Source organism: Geotrypetes seraphini, chromosome 1, assembly GCF_902459505.1.
Source record: "Geotrypetes seraphini chromosome 1, aGeoSer1.1, whole genome shotgun sequence".
In the NCBI taxonomy this organism is placed as follows: domain Eukaryota; kingdom Metazoa; phylum Chordata; class Amphibia; order Gymnophiona; family Dermophiidae; genus Geotrypetes; species Geotrypetes seraphini.
The window spans coordinates 6113848-6136464 of NC_047084.1; the positions used below are offsets into that span (position 1 = coordinate 6113848).

Sequence of the window (22617 nt, forward strand, 5' to 3'; positions counted from 1 at the left end):
TTCGGTTTAAAAAAATAGGAACACATAAGCCCCTATTATCAAAAACTTCACTGGCTGCCCCTCGAGGCTAGAGTAATATTTAAATTCTCTTGTCTGTGCTTCAAATCAATCTTTGGTCTGGCCCCTATGTACCTGGTCTCCCTCTTCAATCTAGGTTGCACTATCAGGACCTCACGTAAAATCCACTTATTTACACACCCAACAATAAAGGCCTGTCGTTATAAAAGATTCCTGGACAGAACGCTAGCCTTCCAGGCAGGTAAACTGAACGACTGGCTCGTACATTATCATGCTCTCCTCTTCCTATCAAGGCTTTAGAAAATTAGTAAAAATGAATCTGTTCAACCGAATTGTCACCTACGAATTTGTTATTCATTATCTCTTGTTTTCTGTATACAAAATTCATAGCTATGTCGGTGACTGTCCAGCTCTTCTTATTTGTACTTGCTTTCAGTGTACTTGTATTCATCGATTCTATATTGTAACTTTTCGCTGACTGTCCAGCGCCTCTTATTTGTACCTGCTTTTAGTGTACTTGTATTCATTGATTCTATTTTGTATCTTATCGCTGACTGTCCAGCTCCTCTTGTTGTAAACCGCCTCGAACTACCATGGCTTTGGCGGTATATAAGAAAATAAATTATTATTATAATTATATGGCAGTACAGTAAGGTTTTTGGGGGGTGTTGGTGGGTACACATTTTTCACCATGAATGCAGTGATTAGAGTGGCTTATGGCTTACTAGGCTTTACTATGCCACGTGCTGATGTTCTGGAGGCAGGTATGTACTTTATTCTGAATTTTAGGGGGGGATCAGTGATCACAGGGGGAATGTGTGGGGGTCTGTACTTTGTCCCTGCAGTCGTTATCTGGTCACTTTGGATAACTTCTGGGCACTTAGACCTGTTTTTAGATCGCCTAAGTCACAACGTATAAGTTTCATCTAGGCAGTCTCGTTAAACTTTCAATTATCGCTGCAGGATGACTAAGTCAAGGTCAGCCCACATCCTGCCTACCTCCCGCCCTAACCTGTCCTTGAAAAACTTTTCACTCTGCCTAAGCTGCTTTTAGATATGTCTAAAACCCATTTCGATTATTGGCACTTGGATAACATGTCTTTTCGATCGTCCAGGTGCCAATTTAGGCAGGTTTTTAGATGTATTTCCATTTCGATTATGTACTTCATAGTGTCTACAATGACACACAATTTGTGGTGTTGCCCTTTGGCTTGGCAATGATGCCCCGAACTTTCACCAAAGTGATGGTGGTGGTGGTGGTGGCCCATCTCTGCACCCTTGGAATCTTGGTTCATCTGTCTCTGGATGACTGGTTGATCGTAGCTCCCTCAGATTTTGAGGGGCATCAGGTTAGTCCTGCAGCTGCTGCAGTGCCTGGAATGAGTGATCAACTTCAGGAAGAGCCACCTTGAGTCAACAGAGGATTTGGAATACCTGGTCACACGGGTCAGAACAAGTTGTTCTTGCCTGTATCCTATAAGGAGAATCTCCAGCAGGTTATCAGGGACCTTCTATCCACTCCAGTCCCGTTGGCCTGGCAATATCTCATAAGAACATAAGAAAAGCCTTACTGGGTCAGACCAATGGTCCATCAAGCCCAGTAGCCCACTCTCATGTTGGCCAATCCAGGTCCCTAGTACCTAACCAAAAACCAACAAGTAGCAACATTCCATGCTACTGATCCAGGGCAAGCAGTGGCTTCCCCCATGTTTTTCTCAATAACAGATTATGTACTTTTCCTCCAGGAAATTGAACAAACTTTTCTTAAAATCAGCTACGCTATCCACTCTTATCACAACTCTGGCAATGCATTCCAGAACTTAACTATTCTCTGAGTGAAAAAATATTTTCTCCCTGTAACTTCGAGTGTCTCCTAGTCTTTGTAATTTTTGACAGAGTGAAAAATCGATCCACTTGTACCCATTCTACTCCACTCAGGATTTTGTAGACTTCAATCATATCTCCCCTCAGTTGTCTCTTTTCCAAGCTGAAGAGCCCTAACCTTTTTAGTCTTTCCTCATACGAGTGGAGTTCCATCCCCTTTTTCATCTTGGTTGCTCTTCTTTGAACGTTATCTAGTGCCGCTATATCTTTCTTGAGATAAGGAGACCAGAATTGAATGCAGTACTTCAGATGAGGTTGCATCATGGAGCAATACAGGAGCATTATAACATTCTTAGTCTTACTAATCATCCCTTTAATAATTCCTAGCATCCTGTTTGCTTTTTGGCCTCCGCCACACACTGGGTGGAAAGTTTCATCATATTGTCTATGATGACAGCCAGATCCTTTTCTTGGGCACTAACCGCCAAGGTGGAACCTAGCATCTGGTACTGTGATGTAGGTTTTTCTTCCCAATGTGCATCACTTTGCATTTGGCCACATTAAATTTCATCTGCCACTTGGACATCCAGTCTCCCAATTGCCTAAGGTCTGCCTGCAATTTTTCACAATCCACATACATTTTAACAAGTTTTTTTCTTTTTCTTTTTTCTTTATATCCTACATTTCCCAAGGTGGGTTACAATATGGCACATACATAATCAAAACACATATATATATATAACAATAATCACAAAAATTTCAATAAATACACAATAATGAAAAAAAACAGCATAAAATCTCAAAGAATAGGCGATCACTACCAGCAGGTCAGCAATTTCATGTTTGAGTTCTTTTAGCACCCTGGGATATATACCATCCAGTCCAGGTGATTTATCACTTTTTAACTTGTCGATTTGGCTTAGTACATCTTCCAGATTCATCAAGATTTCTTTCAGTTCCTCTGCATCATCACCCTTGAAAACTATTTCCGGTTCAGGTAGATCTCTTTCATCTTCTTCCATAAAGACCAAAGCAAAGAATTCATTCAGTCTCTCCCCTATATCCTTATCCTCCCTGAGCGCACCTTTTGCTCCTTGATCATCCAACGGTCCCACGGATTCCCTCACAGGTTTTCTGCTTCTGATGTACCTAAAAAATATTATTATGAGTTTTTGCCTCTTTTACAATTTTCTCTTCATATTCTTTATCATTGCTTTGCATCTAACTTGCCAGTGCTTGTGTCTCTTCTTATTTTCTTCATTCGGATCCTTTTTCCAGTCTTTAAAGGATTTTTTTTTTTTTGCTCTAATAGCCTCTTTCACTTTACCTTTTAACCACACTGGCTCTTGTTTCCTCTTCTTTCCACCTGTGCTGATATGTGGAATACATCTGGTCTGGGCTTCTATGATGGTATTTTTAGTCTGGTTTACAGTCCTAACCTTTGCAACTGATCCTTTTAGGGAGCTCCAAACTATACCCCCTCTCCCTGGACGGAGGGGGGTGGGGAAGGTGAATCCATTCTCTAGCAACTGCTTACATCTGCCAGAGGTCAGATTTCCCTGCTTTTTTCTTAATGGAATAGCAAGCATTTCAGGTGAAAATCTCCTGCCAGGAATTAAAGGCTCTATACAAGAGTGCAAGCTTTCCTGCAAGACTTTCCCTGTCTCAGGCTGGCTACTCCAGGGATAGTCATCGCCTACATGCTCCAGGGCACTGACCTAGTCAGCTCTTCTGCACTGGGGTTGTCTAACTTTCACACTTCATAGGAACAAAACCCCTGCTGGCAGTGGGTTTGTTACATGTTGGGGCCATGTTTAACTTCATGGCAACTGCAGCAAAAAAGAAAACCGATCGGTTCTTCAGTCGCTGTCAAGAGGCTGACAGCGAAGGCCTGGATGCTCTGGTTCAGCCCTGGCCACGGGAGGGTCTTCTGTATGACTTGCCTCCGGGTCCCATAATTGGGCGTCTGTTACATTGGATAGCTGCCCATGGAGGTCCTGTGATCCTTGTCACACCCAATTTGCTGACCTGATTTGGCTCCAATAGGATCAAAGGCTCTGGCTCCCTTGTCACTCCTGCCTCTTCATGCAGGCCTGATTGTGTTGCAAGATCTGGACTGCTTTGGTCTTACAGCCTGGCTGTTGAGTGCGAGACCTTAGCTAGCAGGGGATATGCTTTGGAGGTGGTTTCCACGTTGCTTCTTAGCAAGAAGAAGTCCACGGTTGCTGCCTATGCAAAAGCTTGGAGATGTTATCAGGAGTAGTGCTTCCAGAGACAGGTGGATCAGTCTGTTCCGTTGATTCCTCATATTCTGGAATTCCTGCAAGATGGTCTGAAGAAAGGCCTAGTGGTGGCTTTCCTCCGATTCCAGATTACCTCTGAGGGGCTCATTGGTAGCTCATCTTGATGTTGTATGTTTTCTGGGGGCATTCTGAGGCTTTGGGTTCCGCTGCTGCTCTCCTGTCTGACTTGTAATCTTAATCTGGTTCTCCGCTCTCTGGCTCATCTGCCTTATGAGCCTCTGGAGCATGCTTCCTTAGTGGATCTAACAATCAAGACTGTTTTTCTGGTGGTCATTACCTTCGCCTGCAGGGTTTCGGAGCTTCAGGCTCTTTCCTGCCAGGATCCTTTTCTGCCTATTATGGATTCCGGTGTAGTACTGCGCACTGTTCCCTTGTTTCTTCCGAAGTTGGTTTCTGCATTCCACATTAACCAGGAAATCTGGCTTTCTGGTTTTGCTTCCTCAGGTTCAAAAGAGCAGGACCAGGTATTGCAGTCCTTGGATGTGTGCAAGCTCCTGTTGCGGTACCTGGAAGTTACAAACGATTTTCGTCTCTGACCATCTTTATGTTCTGGCGGGTCCTGTGTCACCATTTTCAGATGGATCCATAAGGCCATTTCCACAACTTACGTTGCGGCAGGCAAGAAACAACCCCCCCCCCCTCCAGGTAAGGGTCATTCTACCAGAGGCATCTCATCATCTTGGGCAGAGTCGTCAGCAGTCTCTTTGGAAGAGATGTACAGGGCCACTGCCTGGTTCTCCTTGCATATGTTCACCAGGTTTTACAGGATTGATGTAGCAGCAAAACAGGATGCTGCTTTTGGTGCCTCTGTTTTGGCAGCAGGCTCATCAGTCTCACCTTAATTCTCCAGGACTGCTCTGTTACGTCCCAGCAGTCCCGGAATAAAGTGGGATTGTACAAGAACAAAAGATTAGGTTCTTACCTTTGCTAATCTTCTTTCTTGTAAATTCACACTTTATTCCGGGAACTTGCCCTATGCTTGCTGATTCACCAATTGTCTGCCTTTCCAAGTACCAGTAAGACGGATTTTCAATTTCTGGCCAGCCTTTCTAAAAGTCCCATCAGACTGGGTTTAGCACTTAGTTGGGGGGAGGGTCCCTAGTTCAGGCTGTGTCTCCTTATAGCACTGTTTTTTTGTCGTTCAGATTTCTAATGTTTAATGACCTAGGTTAATTATTTTTAATTGTTGCTGTTTTGCATTTCTTCCTATGAGCAGATTAGACTTATTTGTTGGGGAGTGTTCCCTTACCCCTCTTTTGTCTTTGTCCTCTACAGATGTTCCTGGCTGCTTTACAGCTAACTGGCTCCTGAGAGGACAGTGCTGAGGTAAGAGGGGTAGAGCTTAAGTCTCTAAAATTTGAGGCTTCCTACAAGTTCTGGTGGAGTACAGGAGAATAACCCAATGGTCCCAGAATAAAGTGTGGATTTACAAGAAAGAAGATTAGTAAAGGTAAGAACCTAATCTTTCATCACACAGAATTCTGCCAGGAGTAATATCTGTTACTGCATGTTTTGTAGAAATGCACATGTGTCATTAATAGTACAGTACATGCTTTTCCAAAAGAATATGCACTTTTTGCAAAAAGTGTGCCTTATTTCAGAAGAATGTGCATTCATTCCCAATAGTGTGCATATATGAACACCATTGTACATACACACTCTGTCAGAAAAGATTGCACCCTCTTTCAGAAAGAGTATACACTCTTCTAAGTGTGTGCACTTTGTGAAAAGTGCACTGTCTTTTAAAAGTGGGTACCATTTTTCCAAAGCTGTATAATACACACTACCAGCAGTATTACTCCTATAATGGAGTATATAATGGAGGTAATAGCGGAATAGAAATCTCTAATGTAATGTAATAATGAAAAAATTAAAGAAAATTTTGAAAAAAGAAAAGTTCCCATAAATGATAAGGGAAAGAACACAGAACAAAAAGTGGAGGCTTCACACACCTAAGGTTATGTAGGGCTTTCCGAGATGTCCTCAGGACTCAAGAGGGTAGGATTGACAACTTTTCAGAAGCTGGCAGAATTTTACATTAATATCCTAAAGATATTAGATGGAGAAGGACATCATGTTTGAAAAGATTGAAGGAACTAGGCGAAGAGGGTGACTTACAACTAGGTGGCTAGACATGCTAACGACTACTATGGGGATGATGCTGGAGGACCTCGTCGGACTTGCACTTGACTGATTTATTTTTTGGATCTTTATCTCATCAAGTCATTAGGACTCGAACTCAAGTAGATGGCAATTACAGATAAAACTCAAGTAGATGGCAGCTAAAGATAAAAGGATGAGTAATGTGTCTGGACATGTTTTCTAAGTTAAAAAATGTCTATCTGTAGTTTTTCTAGTCCATCCTCCACCCCCATCCCATGTGAGTAGCAACTCTGCCCTACCTGTTTCCATTGAAACCATAACTAACACTAGAGATCCACCTAATGGGAAGGCTGTGGGGGCAGAGGAATAAAAGGGCTGCTCCTGTCACAGGAAGGGAAAAGGTATCTAGAAGTTTCTGTGCTGCAGAAGTGAAGTTTCTGCATGTGATGAGGGTAGAAGAGAAATAAATAACCTCCATAAAGCACTCCAATATATCAAGTTTCAAGTTTATTAGGTTTTTATATACCGCCTATCAAGGTTATCTAAGCGGTTCTACAATCAGGTATTCAAGCATTTTCCCTATCTGTCCCGGCGGGCTCACAATCTATCTAACATACCTGTATGTTCCATATTTGTATGGAAGAAGTAGTTCCTACTAATGCTGCCCGGTTCTGGGGAAAAAAATTTCGATTTGATTCGATTCAGCCTATTGAATTGGGTTTTTGTTTCGATTTTCCTGCCCAATTGGGTGTTTTTTTCAAACATCCTGGTAGGTTTATTTTATAGCTTCTTCACCCCCTTTGGCTTCTCCTAACCACACTGGCACTGTGGTATAAACAAAATAAAAAAAACAAAAAGGACTTTTCCTCTCTCTGTTAAATCCTAGCTCACGTTTGCAGTCTAACACCAGCTCTGGCAGGATATACTTTTCAAATCTGACATATTGTAATCACAAAACAGAAAATAAAATTATTTTTTCTACCTTTTGTTGTCTCGTCAATATTCAAATCTTGTTGGTCCCAGGCTCTGGTTGTCTTCTGATAACTTGCTTGCCAGGGTCTCCTTCTTTCTCTGTGCTAACCATCCATCTGTCATCTCTGTCCTCCCCTTCCGTTTCCCTTCCCTCCCCCGGAGGTCTGGCTTCTTTCCTTTTTTTCATCTCCATCCACAGATTCAACCTTTCTCAACTACCCTTTCATCCAGCATCTATCCCTCCTTCCCTACCACCCCAGGGTCCACCATCTCTCCCTTTCTTTTCTCAACTACCCTCCTATCCAGTATCTCTATCCCCCCTCCACACCATCCCTTGTGTCCAACATCTCTCCCTTTCTGTTCCTTCCCTCCCTAAATCCCATTGTCCATCATCTCTCTCTCTCTCTCCTCTATTTTTAGACCCATTATTTCTTCCCCCCCAAAGTCCGGCATATGCATGTTTCTTTGAACCCCCCTTCCCTCCCTCTGTGTATGTCTACACCAGGGCCCCTCTCCCCTGAAGGTCTGTCCCCCCTGAAGGCCTGTGCCACCATCCCTGAAGGCCTGTTTCCCCACTTGAAGGCCTGTCCCCCCCTTGAAAGCCTGTACCCCCTTAAAGGCCTGTCTCCCCTCTTGAAGGCTTGTCCCTCCCCTTAAAGGCCTGTCCCCCCCCTTAAAGGCCTACATCCCACCCTTGAAGGCCTGCCTGTCCTCCTTGAATGCCTCTTCCCACTTGAAGGCCTGTCCCCCCCTTGAAGGCTTGTCCTCCCCCTTAAAGGCCTGCATCCCACCCCTGAAGGCCTGTCAGCCTGTCCCCCCTGAAAGCCTGTTCCGCCCCCCACCCTGAAGGACTGCTCACTCCCCCCTACCCCCCCAGAAGGCCTGCGTGTTCCCCCTGGTCTCCCACTGGTGTCCGGCTTCCCCCCTGGCCTTCCCGCACTGTTTACCTTATAGGAGCAGCCTCCAGACAAGATCGCGGTGCTAGCGATCTTTGCACTTCTTCAGAGCCATTTCCTCTGCCACGGTCCCGCCCCTTCTCTGACATCAGAAGCAGGATCGCGGCAGAGGAAACAGCTCTGAAGCAGTTTGCAAAGATCATTAGCACTGTGATCTTGTCTGCAGGCTGCTCCTCAAAGGTAAACGGTGCGGGGAGGCCAGGGGGGGGGGAAGCCGGACAACAGCACTTCCCGACTGACCCTCCCCCCTCGCCCTCTAATGCAGGTGCAGCAGCGGCCGGCCAGCAAGAGCAGCACTGCCGCTTCTGCTTTAGGGGGCGAGGGTCAGCTGAATCGGGAAGCTGATTTTTTTTTTTTGGTTTTAAATAGATTCGAATCGATTCACCCAAAATGAATCAGTGAACCGATTTGAATTGTGAATCGGGCAGCACTAGTTCCTACAGATGCTGTATACATATACTGATTCACTGTAGTATAATGATTATGGAATTGCACTTTGCAAACTTCTTTCTTGTCTGATCACAGACAACAGAGAAAGCCCATATGTATGTGCAAACATGCATACACAAACGCCAGCCCCCCAATAAACAGACACAATCATAGAAAATCAAGTACACGCGCACACGTTAATTTATATGCAGAGGAGTTGGAAGAAATTCCATGAGCGCTCTATATGTTTATCCCACTTGTTACCAACTCAAGTCTCTTCCTAATGCTCTTATCCAAACACTTCTAACACTTTACTACCTCTCTGCCTCAGCAAATTTAGGGTCCGTTTTACTAAACCTTAGTACATACTAACAAAATTAACATGGACCAAAATGCTAAGAAGCCCATAGGTATAAAATGGGCTTCTTAGCATTTAATGAGCACTAATTCTGTTAGCACATTCTAAGCATTAGTAAAACACATGGTTCAGCTAGCATCACCACACACCTGAAGAGCAGTAATGCTAGCTCTCATTTTTATTATACAATGGTTGATGAGAAATTGATCTCTGCTGACTTAGTGATCCTTTTACTGAGCTGCAGTAAATGCTATCTGCTCTAATGACAACATTAGCACATGGCTATTGATAGAAAAAATAGAAAATCAGCCATTTTCTGGCTGCAATAAAAATGACCTTAGCACATGGAAAAAAATCCTTGTCAAAGCATGCTAAGGACACTTTTTACCACGGCTTAGTAAAATGACCTCTTAAAATAATTTAGCTTACATGGCCTTTTTATGTGTTATACCCAAGAACTCAGCATTTCTGCAAGAATTCAATTTTTCTGAGAATGCTTAAACTGTATAAAGATGTGCCATTAGGTAACATCAATGATTTTATTGTTAATTGAATTTAAAAATCTAATTTTTCTACTGAATAATGGAATTTGTTCTTAAAGAAGTTTCTTTGGCTGTGATACATTTTCACCTAATGTTTGGATAGGCAATTTGAGGCATATCAGTGGTAGAACTGCTTAAGTCTGACTTTTTTTTGGTCAAAGTTTAGGTATTTCATCTAAGCATAGTTTTAGAATTCTATACACTGCTGTTCACATAACAAAGATTTTTTTTATTTTTCCTGGTGCTGTTCCAGAGCTCTAACATGCAGTGCAGGTTTTATAGGCAGTGTGCAGTGCAGCAGATGTCATTCCATTTGCCTAAGTCCTGCTGACATTTGGAGATGTGGATTAATTGAGCTACAGCATGAAATTTAATTAAAATTAAATACAGACTTGGCCATTGTATCTGTTCATTTCCTGCACTCTAGTGTGTATGTTTGCAGCCAGCGCCACAGTTAATTTGTTTAATCAGGATGCTATGTGGGGAAAGCTGCACTTTGTTTTAAGCTGAAAGGCTGAAAACATGGCAGATGCCAGGGTGAGTATCATTATATGCGATACAAGCTGTGTAAATGATGCTATGGATGTAGCTTTTGGAGTTACCTGAAGGGCAAGGTAGTCATTTTGTGCAACTGCAGGAACTTAGCAATGCTTAGGTTCTTAACTTTTCAGATGTATATGACTTTTTAACAGTATATTCTTGACATGAAAGCTTAGGCATCTATCATAAATATGCTATTAATTTATTTTAAGGAGATACTAAAACATAGCATCATTAAGCAGTGAGCCTGATTTCTTTATGAGTAATATGTACTGCTAAGGCACAGTGTGAGTATCCTAAAGGTAATTAATGTGAATTTGTGCTATAAAAAACTAGTCAAAAGGCATAATTTAGAAAGGTCAACATTTTTGCTGGAGGAAGTGTCAGCTCTGCTGGGATAAAAGTTTTTGCTTGTCAATTGTTTAACAAATATGGCAAAGAAAATGTATTTATTTATTTCATTTTCTATCCCGTCTTCCCCAAAGAACTCGGGACAAGTTACAGATTAACATACATACATACATGTATATTTACAGCAGTAGTGCTATTTTGATTGCTTATATACTTCTTGTCTTTATTCCTTCCTGTCTTGGTTATATAACCATTTGTAGATATTCTTACTTTATGGTACAAATAAGTTTTCTATTAATTCTATTCTTTTTCTAGAATAAAAGGTGTGTTTGCTGTATTTTAATGCATGTTTCCTCTTATTTAAAACATGTTTTCTTTGAATCTAAATCATTTGATTACACTAGTTACTCTTTGGATCTATACAGCTTTGAAAATGTCTTCACACCCTTGCATAGTTTTTACATTTTACTGTCTGAAAAATATAATATATAAGGCATTAAACTAGGAGTTTGTTTCATCACTTATCTATATAATATACTCTCCATTTTCAACATGAAAGAAAAATTATAGACATATTCAAACAGATTTTTGTTTGTTTAATTCTTAATATCTCTTGGTTTAGTTCTTGGTGCAGCAATAAAAGCCATAATTCTTTTAGGATGTATCTACCAATTTTGCACAGTAGGGTGGTGCAAAGTTTGCTCATTCTTGGCTGAATAACTCAAGTTCTTTCAGGATGGCTTTAAGTCTTGCCACAGATTTTATATAATTTTAATTACTTATTTATTGATATGTCTCTTATTCCATCAATCCAAGTTTTTTAGGATTAATTAATTATAATTAATTTTATAATTAGGATTAATTTTATAATTAAATATATATAATGTTATAACATTAATACAACAAAATAAATAGTCTTCTTCAGAATTAAAAGCCAGATTGAATATGTGAGTCTTCACCTATTAATGAATAGCCCTTGATATTAAGTTCTGTAGTCATAGGACAGCAGCTGAAATAAAGCATGGTTATGAGGTACAGTCAAATATACATCTTTAATCTCTGGTACACCAAGAGACCAGTTCTGAATAATTGTGGTGAACAAGTAACACATTGAGTAGCATAATTACTGAACAGCCTTATCTTTTTAAGACAGAAATTACACCAAGCTACTAGTTAAAGCAGTGCCGCATCATGTGGCAATTGCTGTGTTAAATAGCTAAGTCAGGGATCGATGCAGAAAACCACATGTTACAGTTGCACGCTGATGGCTGAGTGTGCAGTTTCTACCATGAGATTGATGAGAAAATATTCCAAGGTGATGCAATAAACTAATAAGATATAGATTCAAAGTGTGTTGAACATATGCACTAATCTGAGACCTCATTTAGAATATTGTGTACAATTCTGGAAGCCGCACCTTCAAAAAGAGTCAGTCCAGAGGAAGGAATGTCTTCATCATAAGGCATATGGGTACAGATTTAATTATCTCAATCTGTATACTTTGGAGGAAAGGCGGGAGAGGGGAGATATGATAGAAGACATTTAAATACCTACGTAATGTAAATGTGCATGAGTCGAGTCTCTTTCATTTGAAAGGAAACTCTGCAATGAAAGGGCATAGGATGAATTTAAGAGGTGATAGGCTCCAGAGTAATTGAAGGAAATACTTTTTTACAGAAAGGGTGGTAGATGCATTGAACTGTCTCCTAGAAGAGGTGGTGGAGACAGAGACTGTGTCTGAATTCAAAAGGGCCTGAGATAGGCATGTGGGATCTCTTGGAGAGAGAAAGAGATAATGGTTACTAGAGAATGACATGCTGAAATGGTGACAAAAAAAAAGGTCACTGGGAGTACGGGGACAAGGCCAGTCACTGCCCCGTGGAGCGGTGAATGGTCTTGTCTCCGCAGTTAAAGGAATGAGCACGCGCAGTGAACGAGCATGCGGTCTGGCAGCCCCCTCTCTCCCGCCGGCCAGCCGTGCATCTCCCTCCCTCCCTTCCCCTTACCTTCTCTTCATGGCGATTTCTATAAAGCTATGCATTGTATTGGAGCCTTGAAGTCACGTCGCGTGTGGCTGCTGGAAAAGTCTCCTCTGATGCAACTTCCTGTTTCCGGTTGCATGATGCATCAGAGAAGACTTTTCCTGCAGCCAATGCGACATGACTTCAAGGCTCTGTTTGCAATGCAACGCATAGCTTTATAGAAATCGCCACAAACAGAAGTTAAGGAGAAGGGAGGGAGAGAGATGCATGGCCGGCCGGCGGGAGGGAGCTGCTGGACCGCGCAAAGGGTGCTGGGGGGTAGGGATGGAGAGAAGACGCTGAAGCAGCCTGAAGGGAACTGGGGAAGAAAGAGAGGTGAGAAGATGCTGGGAAATGGGGAAGAGAGAGTGGGGGGAAGACGCTGGGAAATGGGGAAGAGACAGTAGGGAGAAGACGCTGGGAAATGGGGAAGAGAGAGTAGGGAGAAGACGCTGGGAAGTGGGGAAGAGAGAGTGGGGAGAAGACGCTAGGAAATGGGGAAGAGAGAGTGGGGAGAAGACGCTGGGGAAGAGAAAGTGGGAAGAAGACACTGGGAAAGAGGCTAGATTAAGAATATTTGAATCGCTATCCCCTTTTGACTCTTCCCTATCAATCTCCCCTGCCTTTTTTCCTGACCTCCCCAATTCCCTTCCCCAATCCCATTCACTTTGGTTAACTCCTTCTACTTAAAGAACAATCTTCTCTCTAGGTTTGCGTGGACAGGGCGGTGATGGGGACTGAACTCGCGGGGATGGGATGGTGACGGGGACCAAGCCCACAGGGACGGGATGGTGACAGGAGCAAGCTCGCGGGGACGGGGTGGAGATGGGGATACATTTTTTTTCCCCATGTCATTCTCTAATGGTTACTGTGGATGGGCAGACTTGATGGGCCATTTGGCCTTTATCTGCCATCATGTTTCTATGTTAAGGTGCTCAAAATATCCAACTTGGGAGATAATATAAACCTCTGTGATGATGTTTGTAGATGCACCACTATATCACAGCTTTAGTCACTAATAATTAATGTTAAAAGTAAAGTGCTCAGACCCTACAACCAACTGTTTAGTGAAGTCACCAAACTATGGTTGCCATTGGGACCATCACTACCTTTACTGTCCCTCACCGCCTCTGATGGAAACAATAACATACTAGATGATCATAAACTTGTTAGGCAACCATAGACTGAATCTCGTATTTTAAAGTGCTGGTGTTGATAAGATGAAAATGAAAACCGTGATGTGAAATGGCCCACCGATTCAAGTTTTGCACTCTTCCTCAGGAGGGGTCACTGAAATAAAATAAAACAAACACTAATCTTGCTAATCAATATAACTCAACCAAACAGTTCAAAAGTAATTTTCTAATAATAAACTCTTATATGCTATTATTCTAATACACTGTTTATAATATACCTGCTGATGGCACTTCCATACTCGAAGGACTGGAAAGAACTGAACTGCTGAGAAGTGTAAACCTCACTATCTCGATCCACATTATATACCCTCATGCAAGAGGAGTTCCATCCCCTTTCTCATCTTGGTCGCTGTACTTTGAACCTTTTCTAGTGCTGCTATATCTTTCTTGAGATAAGGAGGCCAGAATTGAACGCAATACTCCAGATGAGGTTGCACCATGGAGCGACACAGGGGCATTATAACATTGTTAGTCTTGTTAACCATCCCTTTATAAATAATTCCTAGCATCCTATTTGCTTTTTGGCCGCCACCACACACTGGGTGGAAGGTTTCAACATATTGTCTACGATGACACCCAGATCCTTTTCTTGGGTGCTAACCCCTAAGGTGGACCCTAGCATCAGGAACTGTGATTTGTGTTATTCTTCCCAATATGCATCACTTTGCATTTGTCCATATTAAATTTCATCTGCCACTTGGATGCCCAATCTTCCAATTTCCTAAGGTCTGCCTGCAATTTTTCACAATCTGCATGAGTTTTAACAACTTTAAATAGTTTAGTGTCATCTACAAATTTAATCACCTCACTGCGTCAGGGAAAAATACTAAAGCTCAGGAGCTGCAGGCAGGCTAACCTTGCTGATCTCTGTATGTCCATGCAGTATCGTCTTGAACTGAACTTTAAAGCTTTCAAGGCACTATTAAAGACTTACTTTTTTCTCTCTGCCTTTGGGTCAGATGTTCCTCAAAATGAGCATATTTATTAAGATGATATAAAAGTATTTCTTATGGAGTGTTTTGGGGGGGGTTTAGAAGGCATGCCACTTTTTTCTCTTGTATGATTGTAGAGGTCTCTCCTATATGTTATGGAATCTCTCTATTTATTTTTTTTGTTGAATATATGATTTAATTGTTAGCTGTAGAGAACTGTTGTAAGCTTCTGTGGGGTATCAAATTGTAATAAACATAAACAGAGCAAGAATTCTTGGACATGGGGAGGAGGAGAGGAAAGGAGAGACACAACAAGAGGTAGAAGGGTGAGAGGGAGAAATCCTGCATGTGATAGAGGGGAGGGAGACATGAGAGGGAGACATGTTGGACATAGGGTGTAGGACAGGGAGAGATGGTGCATGGGGCGAGAGAGAAATGTTGCACAAGATAATGGAGGGGAAGAAGACAGAGATGCTGCACAGAAGGAGTAGAGAGGTTTGACCCAGGGCACAAGACAGGGAGAAAAAGATGGTAGACAGTGGGAAAGAAACAGAAATGTTGGATATGCAGTGGAAGGGAAGGTACAGAGATGGAAGATGTATGATGAGCACGTATGTATGCTGAGAAGAAAACATCAAATGGGCAGGAGACCCTGGCGAGCGAGTTAACAGAAGACAAACAGAAACCAGAGACTAGGACCAACATAATTTGAATAATAAAATAACGAAACAACAAAAGGTAGAAAAAATAATTTCATTTTCTATTTTATGATTACAATATGTCAGATTTGAAATGTGTATCCTGCAAGAGCTGGTGACAGACAGCGAGTGTGAGCTAGGACCTAAAAGAGGAAAAGTCTAGGATGTACTGGGAGTGGCCTAAGACTCCAATTGGCCAGATACCCAAAGCCACTCCCATGGGTGTGGCCTTAGGGATATGGCCACTCCCAGTGCTTCCTGGGAATGAGGCCTAAGACTCCAGTTGGTTCAAGTGCCTAAAGCCCCTCCTATGGGAGGGGCCTTAAGAGCCTAGGCCAGTCAGGACCTTAAGCCCCTCCCCGGTGCATTCCAGGATGCACCAGGTAGGGGAAGGCCTACCATTCTAAAGAGGCAGGCCTGTCAGCCAGAGGAAGGAAATAAGCATTGCTGTCAGGATTTGCTTATAAAGGTATAGGGGGGTCCAGTTGGGCTTTGGAGGTGGAGGGTCAGAGGACATGTGTTTAGGGGGGTGTCCACAGGAGGGAGTGGGCATTCCTCTGCTGGGGATGTTGGGGGGTGCTAGCAGGAGGGAGTGGGCATCCCTCTGCTGGGGATGTTGGGGGTGCTGGCAGGAGGGAGTGGGCATCCCTCCTGCTGGGGATGTTAGGGGTTGCAGTGTGTGTCTGGGGGGGTTCAGGGGTAGCGATGAGAAAGAGTGGGCATTCCTCCTACCGTCCAACTTGCAGTATGGTTCTGGGGTTCCCTTGCTGCTGCCGCTTAGCTGATTATAGCAGGGAGATTCCCTTGCCACAATCAGCTCAGCGGCAACGCGATTCTCTAAACGGCACCTGTGACATGGATGCCGGTTAGAGAATCAAGGTGGTTAGGTGGGGTCAGGCATCTGTCCGTTAAGACAGCTGCAATTCTGTATAGAACGCCCATGTACGATTCTCAAAAGTCACTGAGACAGTTGCTGAGACCGGGGGTCCTATACAGAATCAAGCCCTCAGTGGTGAACCAAGCCAAGTGAAAAGAACACAATGGGCCTCCAAGGATTAGTTAGAATCTAAAGTTTATTACAGAACCCCATACAGGAAGTGTTTCAGCAAAGCACCTGCATCAGAGGTCACCAGTGTAAATTCTTTGTTCCTTCAAAGATCAGATTATATATTGAAATAAAAAGAACTAAAACAAAAAGAATCCAAGTGATACCCTTTTTATTGGACTAATTAGAGTATGATTAGATTAGCTTTCAAAGGTAATCCTTCCTTTTCAGATCAGAGATAAGCAAATAAATCTTCAAAGATCAGCAAATTGTGCCAACATAAACAACTCAATTTAGGTGCTAGTAGGTGTCTACAACTTAGACACTGGTATAATAGGCCAGGGTTTTCTTGGCCTTAAAATACTGGTGCCTAATACTCTCCACTCCCAAACTCTGCCCCTAATCACACCTACTTTTCATGTAGGCACCGGAAGGTGCCATACCAAATTCTGTATGGAACATAATCATTTTGTAATAGTTTTTAATTGGCTTATAATGACATTTTAAATTATCACACTATTTAAACCAATTTAAAAAATTTAAATTTTGTGCAGAAATCAGCTAAGTACCATTTATAGAATCAGGGCCAAATTCTATAATGAGCTGTGCATGCTACTGCAATTATATAATACTAGCATGAGTCTGCATTTATGTGCCTAAATCTCCTTATCTAGGGTCAGTAATTCATATAACCTGGATAATATCAATAAGCCATATTAACATGCCCATACCATAGAAACATGGGAGTGTGTGGCACAGTGATTAGAATTAGAAAATGACACAAGGAAAAAATTTGTTCCCGTCCCCGCGACCACTGTCCCTCTCACCACCCCATCCCCGCAACCCCTGCCCCCCATCCCCACAACCACTGTCCCCACCTCGTCCCCACAACCACTGTCCCCACCCCATTCCCACGACTACTGTCCCTGCAGCATCCATATAAGCCTCAGTACTGCAATATTTAGCTTATTCCTTCCTTATAAATCAAAGTTCTGGCTGCTGAACTAGAGAAAGATGTTCAGCTGGCAGGGCTTTGTTTATAAATTTTTATCAACACAACTAATATACTACTTTATCCTAAAGCAAAAAAAAAAAAAAAAAAGAAAAGAAAATAAATAGAATTTTTTTCTACCTTTGTTGTCTTGTTTCTGCTTTCCTTATCTTCTCATTCAATTCCTTCCTTCCACTGTCTGTCTTCTCTCTGTGTCTTCCATTTGCTCTGTTACTGTGTCTCTCCCCCAATTCACCCCCCCCCCCAATTGGTCTGGCACCCATCTTCTTCCCTTCCAGCATCTTTCCCCACTCTCTGTTCCCCATTCCCCTTCAGCGTCCTCTCCCACTCTCTGTAACCTATTTCCCTTCAGCGTCTTCTCCCCACTCTGTCTTCTCCATTTCCCTTTAGTGTCTTCTCTCCACTTTCTGTTCCCCATTTCCCTTCAGCGTCTTCTTTCCACTCTGTCTTCCCCATTTTTCTTCAGTGTCTTCCCCATTTCCCTTCAGCGTCTGTTCCTCCCCACCCCCCTTCAGCGTCTGTTCCATTCCTTTCTACCACCATCCTTCCCTCTCGCCACCCCCCTTCAGCACCCCTTGCGTGGTTCGAGCATCTCCCTCCCTCCCCCTTACCTTCGCAGCATGTTAGTGTAATTTGTGCAGGCCGCCGGAGCCTGCCTGAAGTCGCATGCGTCTGCGGGCGGAAGCTTCTCCTCTGACGCAATGGAGGGGTATGGGCACGTCATGAGCATTCCCAGGATTTAGGCACAAAGTTATAGAAAAGTTCTGTTTTTGTACCTAAGTGGCAATAGTTAGGCATGAGCATTTATACCAGCTTTTGGCATGCATAAATGTTTGTGCCTAAAGTTAAATGCAAAAATTAATTAAGCTAGTGCTCTATAAAGGAAGTTCTGCATGAAACTGAGTTTATAGAATTCACACTTAGCAGCATTATCCTGGCACCTAACTTTGGGTGCCATTTAATGAATCTACTGTCTCAAGAGAAGAGAGGGGGAATGATGCTTTTTTACTTTTTTACAGAAAGGGTAGTAAATACATGGAACAGTCTCCTGGCGACAAAGACTGTGTCTGATTTCAAGAAAGCCTGGGATCTCTTAGAGAGAGAACATAAGAACATAAGAAACGCCTTCACTGGATCAGACCAAGGTCCATCTAGTCCGGCGATCCGCACACGCGGAGGCCCATTTAGGTGCTCCTTTTTGGAGACCCGGTTTTCCCATATCCCTCAATATGATCTGCAAGAAGGTGTGCATCCAACTTGCGTTTGAAACCCAGCACAGTATTTTCTGCCACCACCTCCTCCGGGAGAGCATTCCAAGCGCCCACCACTCTTTGTGTGAAACAGAACTTCCTGACATTTGCCCTGAACCTGCTGCCATTCAGTTTTAGGCTATGACCTCTTGTCCGCGTCACATCTGAAAATGTCAGTAATGTTGCTTCCTGGTCAATTTGATCAAATCCCTTTAATATTTTAAAAGTCTCTATTAGATCCCCACGCAGTCTTCTCTTTTCGAGGGTGAACAGTCCCAGTTTTCCGAGGCGTTCCATGTAGCTTAAATTCTCCATGCCTTTGACTAGTTTCGTGGCTCGCCTCTGTACCTTCTCCAACAGAATTTTATCCTTCTTGAGGTATGGAGACCAGTGTTGGACACAGTATTCTAAGTGTGGTCTGACCATTGTTCTGTAAAGTGGCATTATAACATCTTCCGACCTACTCGTGATCCCCTTCTTAATCATGCCTAACATCCTATTTGCTTTCTTCGCTGCCGCCGCCGCACATTGAGCCGATGGTTTTAGGGTTCTGTCTATCAGCACCCCCAAATCCCTTTCTTGTTCGCATTTGGCTAATGTCACTCCCGACATCTTGTATTCATGTTCTTTGTTTTTCTTTCCCAAATGCATCACCTTGCATTTGTCTATGTTAAAACTCATCTGCCACTTTTTCGCCCACGTTTCCAGCTGATTTAGATCTTTCTGAAAATCCTCACAGTCCCTCTGAGAGCCAACCGCCCGACATAGTTTTGTATCATCCGCAAACTTGATTATATTACAAGTTGTTTCCTCTTCCAGGTCATTTATAAAAATATTAAACAAAATGGGACCAAGAACCGAGCCCTGGGGCACGCCGCTGGTCACCTTTTCCCATTCCGAGAATTTCCCATTTATGGTTACCCTCTGCGTTCTGTTCTCTAACCAATTTCCGATCCATCCGTGCACTTCTGCTCCTATTCCATGACTTAATAGTTTACTCATAAGCCTTGCGTGCGGAACCTTGTCAAACGATTTTTGGAAGTCCAAGTAAATTATGTCCACTGGATCTCCTCTATCTATTTGCTTATTAACCTTCTCAAAAAATTGAAGTAAATTTGTCAAACATGACCTCCCTTTCCTGAAGCCGTGTTGACTATCGCTCATTAGGTTGTGCTTATCCAAGTGTTTTACAATGCGGTCCTTAATTAGTGTTTCGATTATCTTCCCAGGAACCGAGGAAGAGATAATGGTTACTGCGGATGGGCAAACTGGATAGGCCATTTGGCCTTTATCTACCATCATGTTTCTATGATGCTGGACTGGGAGCAGAAGGAAGAATAAGAGATTGGACCAGGGGAAAAGAGGAGAAGGAATGCTAGACCAATAGAGAGAGGGATAAAGAGATGCTTAATTATATCGGGGGAAGGAGGAAGGGAAGGGAGGGGAAGAAGCAGGGCATAGAGAGGGGTAGGATTACATAGAAGGGATGCTTGGCATGCAGACAGTATAGAAACAGGGACACAGAGGGTTATATTAGACAAATGAGGTGGGACAAAGACACGGGGGATGCTGGACAAAGTAAGATAGGGACACAGAGAAGAGATGCTGAATATGGAGGGAGGATAGAACACTGAGAAGAGGGGGGGAGGAGAAGAGAGACACGGTCACTCTAGTGGCTATAGAGATAGAAGAAATGTCAGAAGGACAGGAGACCCTGGAAAAAAAAGTTAAGAAAAAAACCCCAGAAAACCAAAAACAAGACACTGTGATTAAAGCAATGCTCAGATAACTAAGATAGAAAAAAAACATATTTTCTTCTGAATTTATTAATTATAATATGTCAGCTTCTTAAAATGTGCATTTCAGTTTCTTATTTTTATTACTATGACAGGTTTTTCTATATAGGTCTGGTATGAGGTTGCTTTTTGTAGGGTTTATTTACTAAAGTTTGGAAGGAATTACTCTTCCCTCTGATTCCCACTACTTTGGGGACATGACAGGAATGATTAAGAAGGGGATCACGAACAGATCAGAGAAGGATATCATGCCGCTGTACCGGGCCATGGTGCATCCTCACCTGGAATACTGCGTCCAGCACTGGTCACCGTACATGAAGAAGGACATGGTACTACTCAAAAGGGTCCAGAGAAGAGCGACTAAAATGGTTAAGGGGCTGGAGAAGTTGCCGTACAGTGAGAGATTAGAGACACTGGGCTTCTTCGCCCTTGAAAAGAGGAGACTGAGAGGGGACATGATTGAAACATTCAAGATACTGAAGGGAATAGACTTAGTAGATAAAGACAGGTTGTTCATCTTCTCCAAGGTACGAGAACGAGAGGGCACTCTCTAAAGTTAAAAGAGTATAGATTCCATACAAACATAAGGAAATTATTCTTTACCCAGAGAGTGGTGGAAAACTGGAACACTCTTCTGGAGTCTGTTGTAGGAGAAAACACCCTCCAGGGATTCAAGACAAAGTTGGACAAGTTCCTCTGAACCGGAACGTACGCAGGTGAGGCTGGACTAATTTAGAGCACTGGTCTTTGACCTAGGGGCCGCTGTGTGAGAGGACTGCTGGGCACGATAGACCACTGGTCTGACCCAGCAGTGGCAATTCTTATGTTCTTATGACATTATAGGGGTCCCATCTCTATTTTTCCACCTGTGGCCCATTCTGTCTTGACTATGCCACTGAGAAGAAAGTTGGGTTCCATAAAAGTCTTATTAAAATTAAGAACCAGAAGTCACATTGGCTTTCAAGGCCTTTAGTATTGATTTTAATCCCACAAAAAAAAGCCTGAACTGATAATTTTGTTTTTCAAGTCTACAGTATATCTTATGAATTAGTTTCTTTTACAATCTTCTAGCTGCTGAAGAGGCCCATTGAGTGACAAAGGTTGATTATTATCAGGGTATGGTAATACGACAAGTGTTTTTCTATTCATGGAGACAGAGTACAGTAAGCAGCAGAGAACCAAATTGATTGTTATTCTTATTAGGTGTTGTACTTCTGTAGTATAACATGTATTAGTAGCATGCAATATCAAGACTTCAAAAACTTCTAATTAGAAAATGAAGACATTTTGAAACTGTTTTGGAAAATTTTTAACATGCTTAATTCCCTTCGATTATACATACTGTATTGCTGAACTGTAATGAGGAGATTTTTGTATAATGCTGGCCTTAGTGGAACCTGCTTTATATATAAAAATACTTAAAAAGCTAATTTCTTTTCTTTTTTTGCACTGCAATCCACAAAGTGTGACTAATAATAGATTTAAATTTGCTAAGTGCATTTACTCCTTTGTGCCATCATAAAGAGAATCTATTACTGTAAAATTGAGGCTTAGTTCCAAATTGCACCATTATGAAGTTTTCTTCCAGCAATGTTTTGTCTCTAATACACTTCCCTCATTGTAATTCTGGTGCAAACCTGATGTCTAGCATCAAGTCTCACAATAATTATTTTAAATTGCTACTAGGAACAGTAGTCCTGGTGGGATATATTACTACCATTCTAACAAGATGAATTTCAATGCACTTGTAACCATATTATTGTGTATTATGAAAGAAAGAAAATCTTTTGAATTTTTGGTATGCAAGCATATATGTAATACTAAAAATTATTCTTTCACCACCCTACTACTTATACTTTTCTGTTCATTAAAATAAATCTTTGGAGGTGACTATATAAATAGTGGGTACTTTATAAATAATATTAATAAATTACTTTTAATACAGTATTGTAGTCAGATTGCTACCAATTATGATTTACTTCATTCTTGTAACTATTATTAGTGGTATCTACTTTAATCCTTTGAACAATATGCATGCCTATTGGCATACCTACGGGATTACTTTCTAGAGGAATTCTCATTGGCTTAAGTGGCATAATGACATACACTTCAGTTGTATTATATAGGCATCCTTTACCATTTAAAAGATTAATCTATGAAATAACTACTTCACTAATTTATTTTCATAGAATGCACAAATTAAAATGGGAGTGATTACCCATGGATCTTCCCTCCTTTCCAACATTCTAATGTTACCGTTTGCATAAAGAA

General features: G+C 42.1%; 1 protein-coding gene across 4 annotated transcripts in view; it reads left to right on the forward strand.

Annotated features, from left to right (window-relative positions):
* Nucleotides 1–22617, forward strand: part of KIAA0825 (KIAA0825 ortholog) — a 500428-nt gene that overhangs the window by 374046 nt on the left and 103765 nt on the right. The window contains exon 21 of one of the 4 annotated variants that reach the window (XM_033918166.1): nt 5421–5471. The exons of the other annotated variants lie outside the window; for them this stretch is intronic. Within the exon in view, the coding sequence (XP_033774057.1) occupies nt 5421–5445 (25 nt within the window). The 3' untranslated portion in view covers nt 5446–5471. The remainder of the gene's footprint in view (nt 1–5420; nt 5472–22617) is intronic. 4 annotated transcript variants of the gene reach the window in all.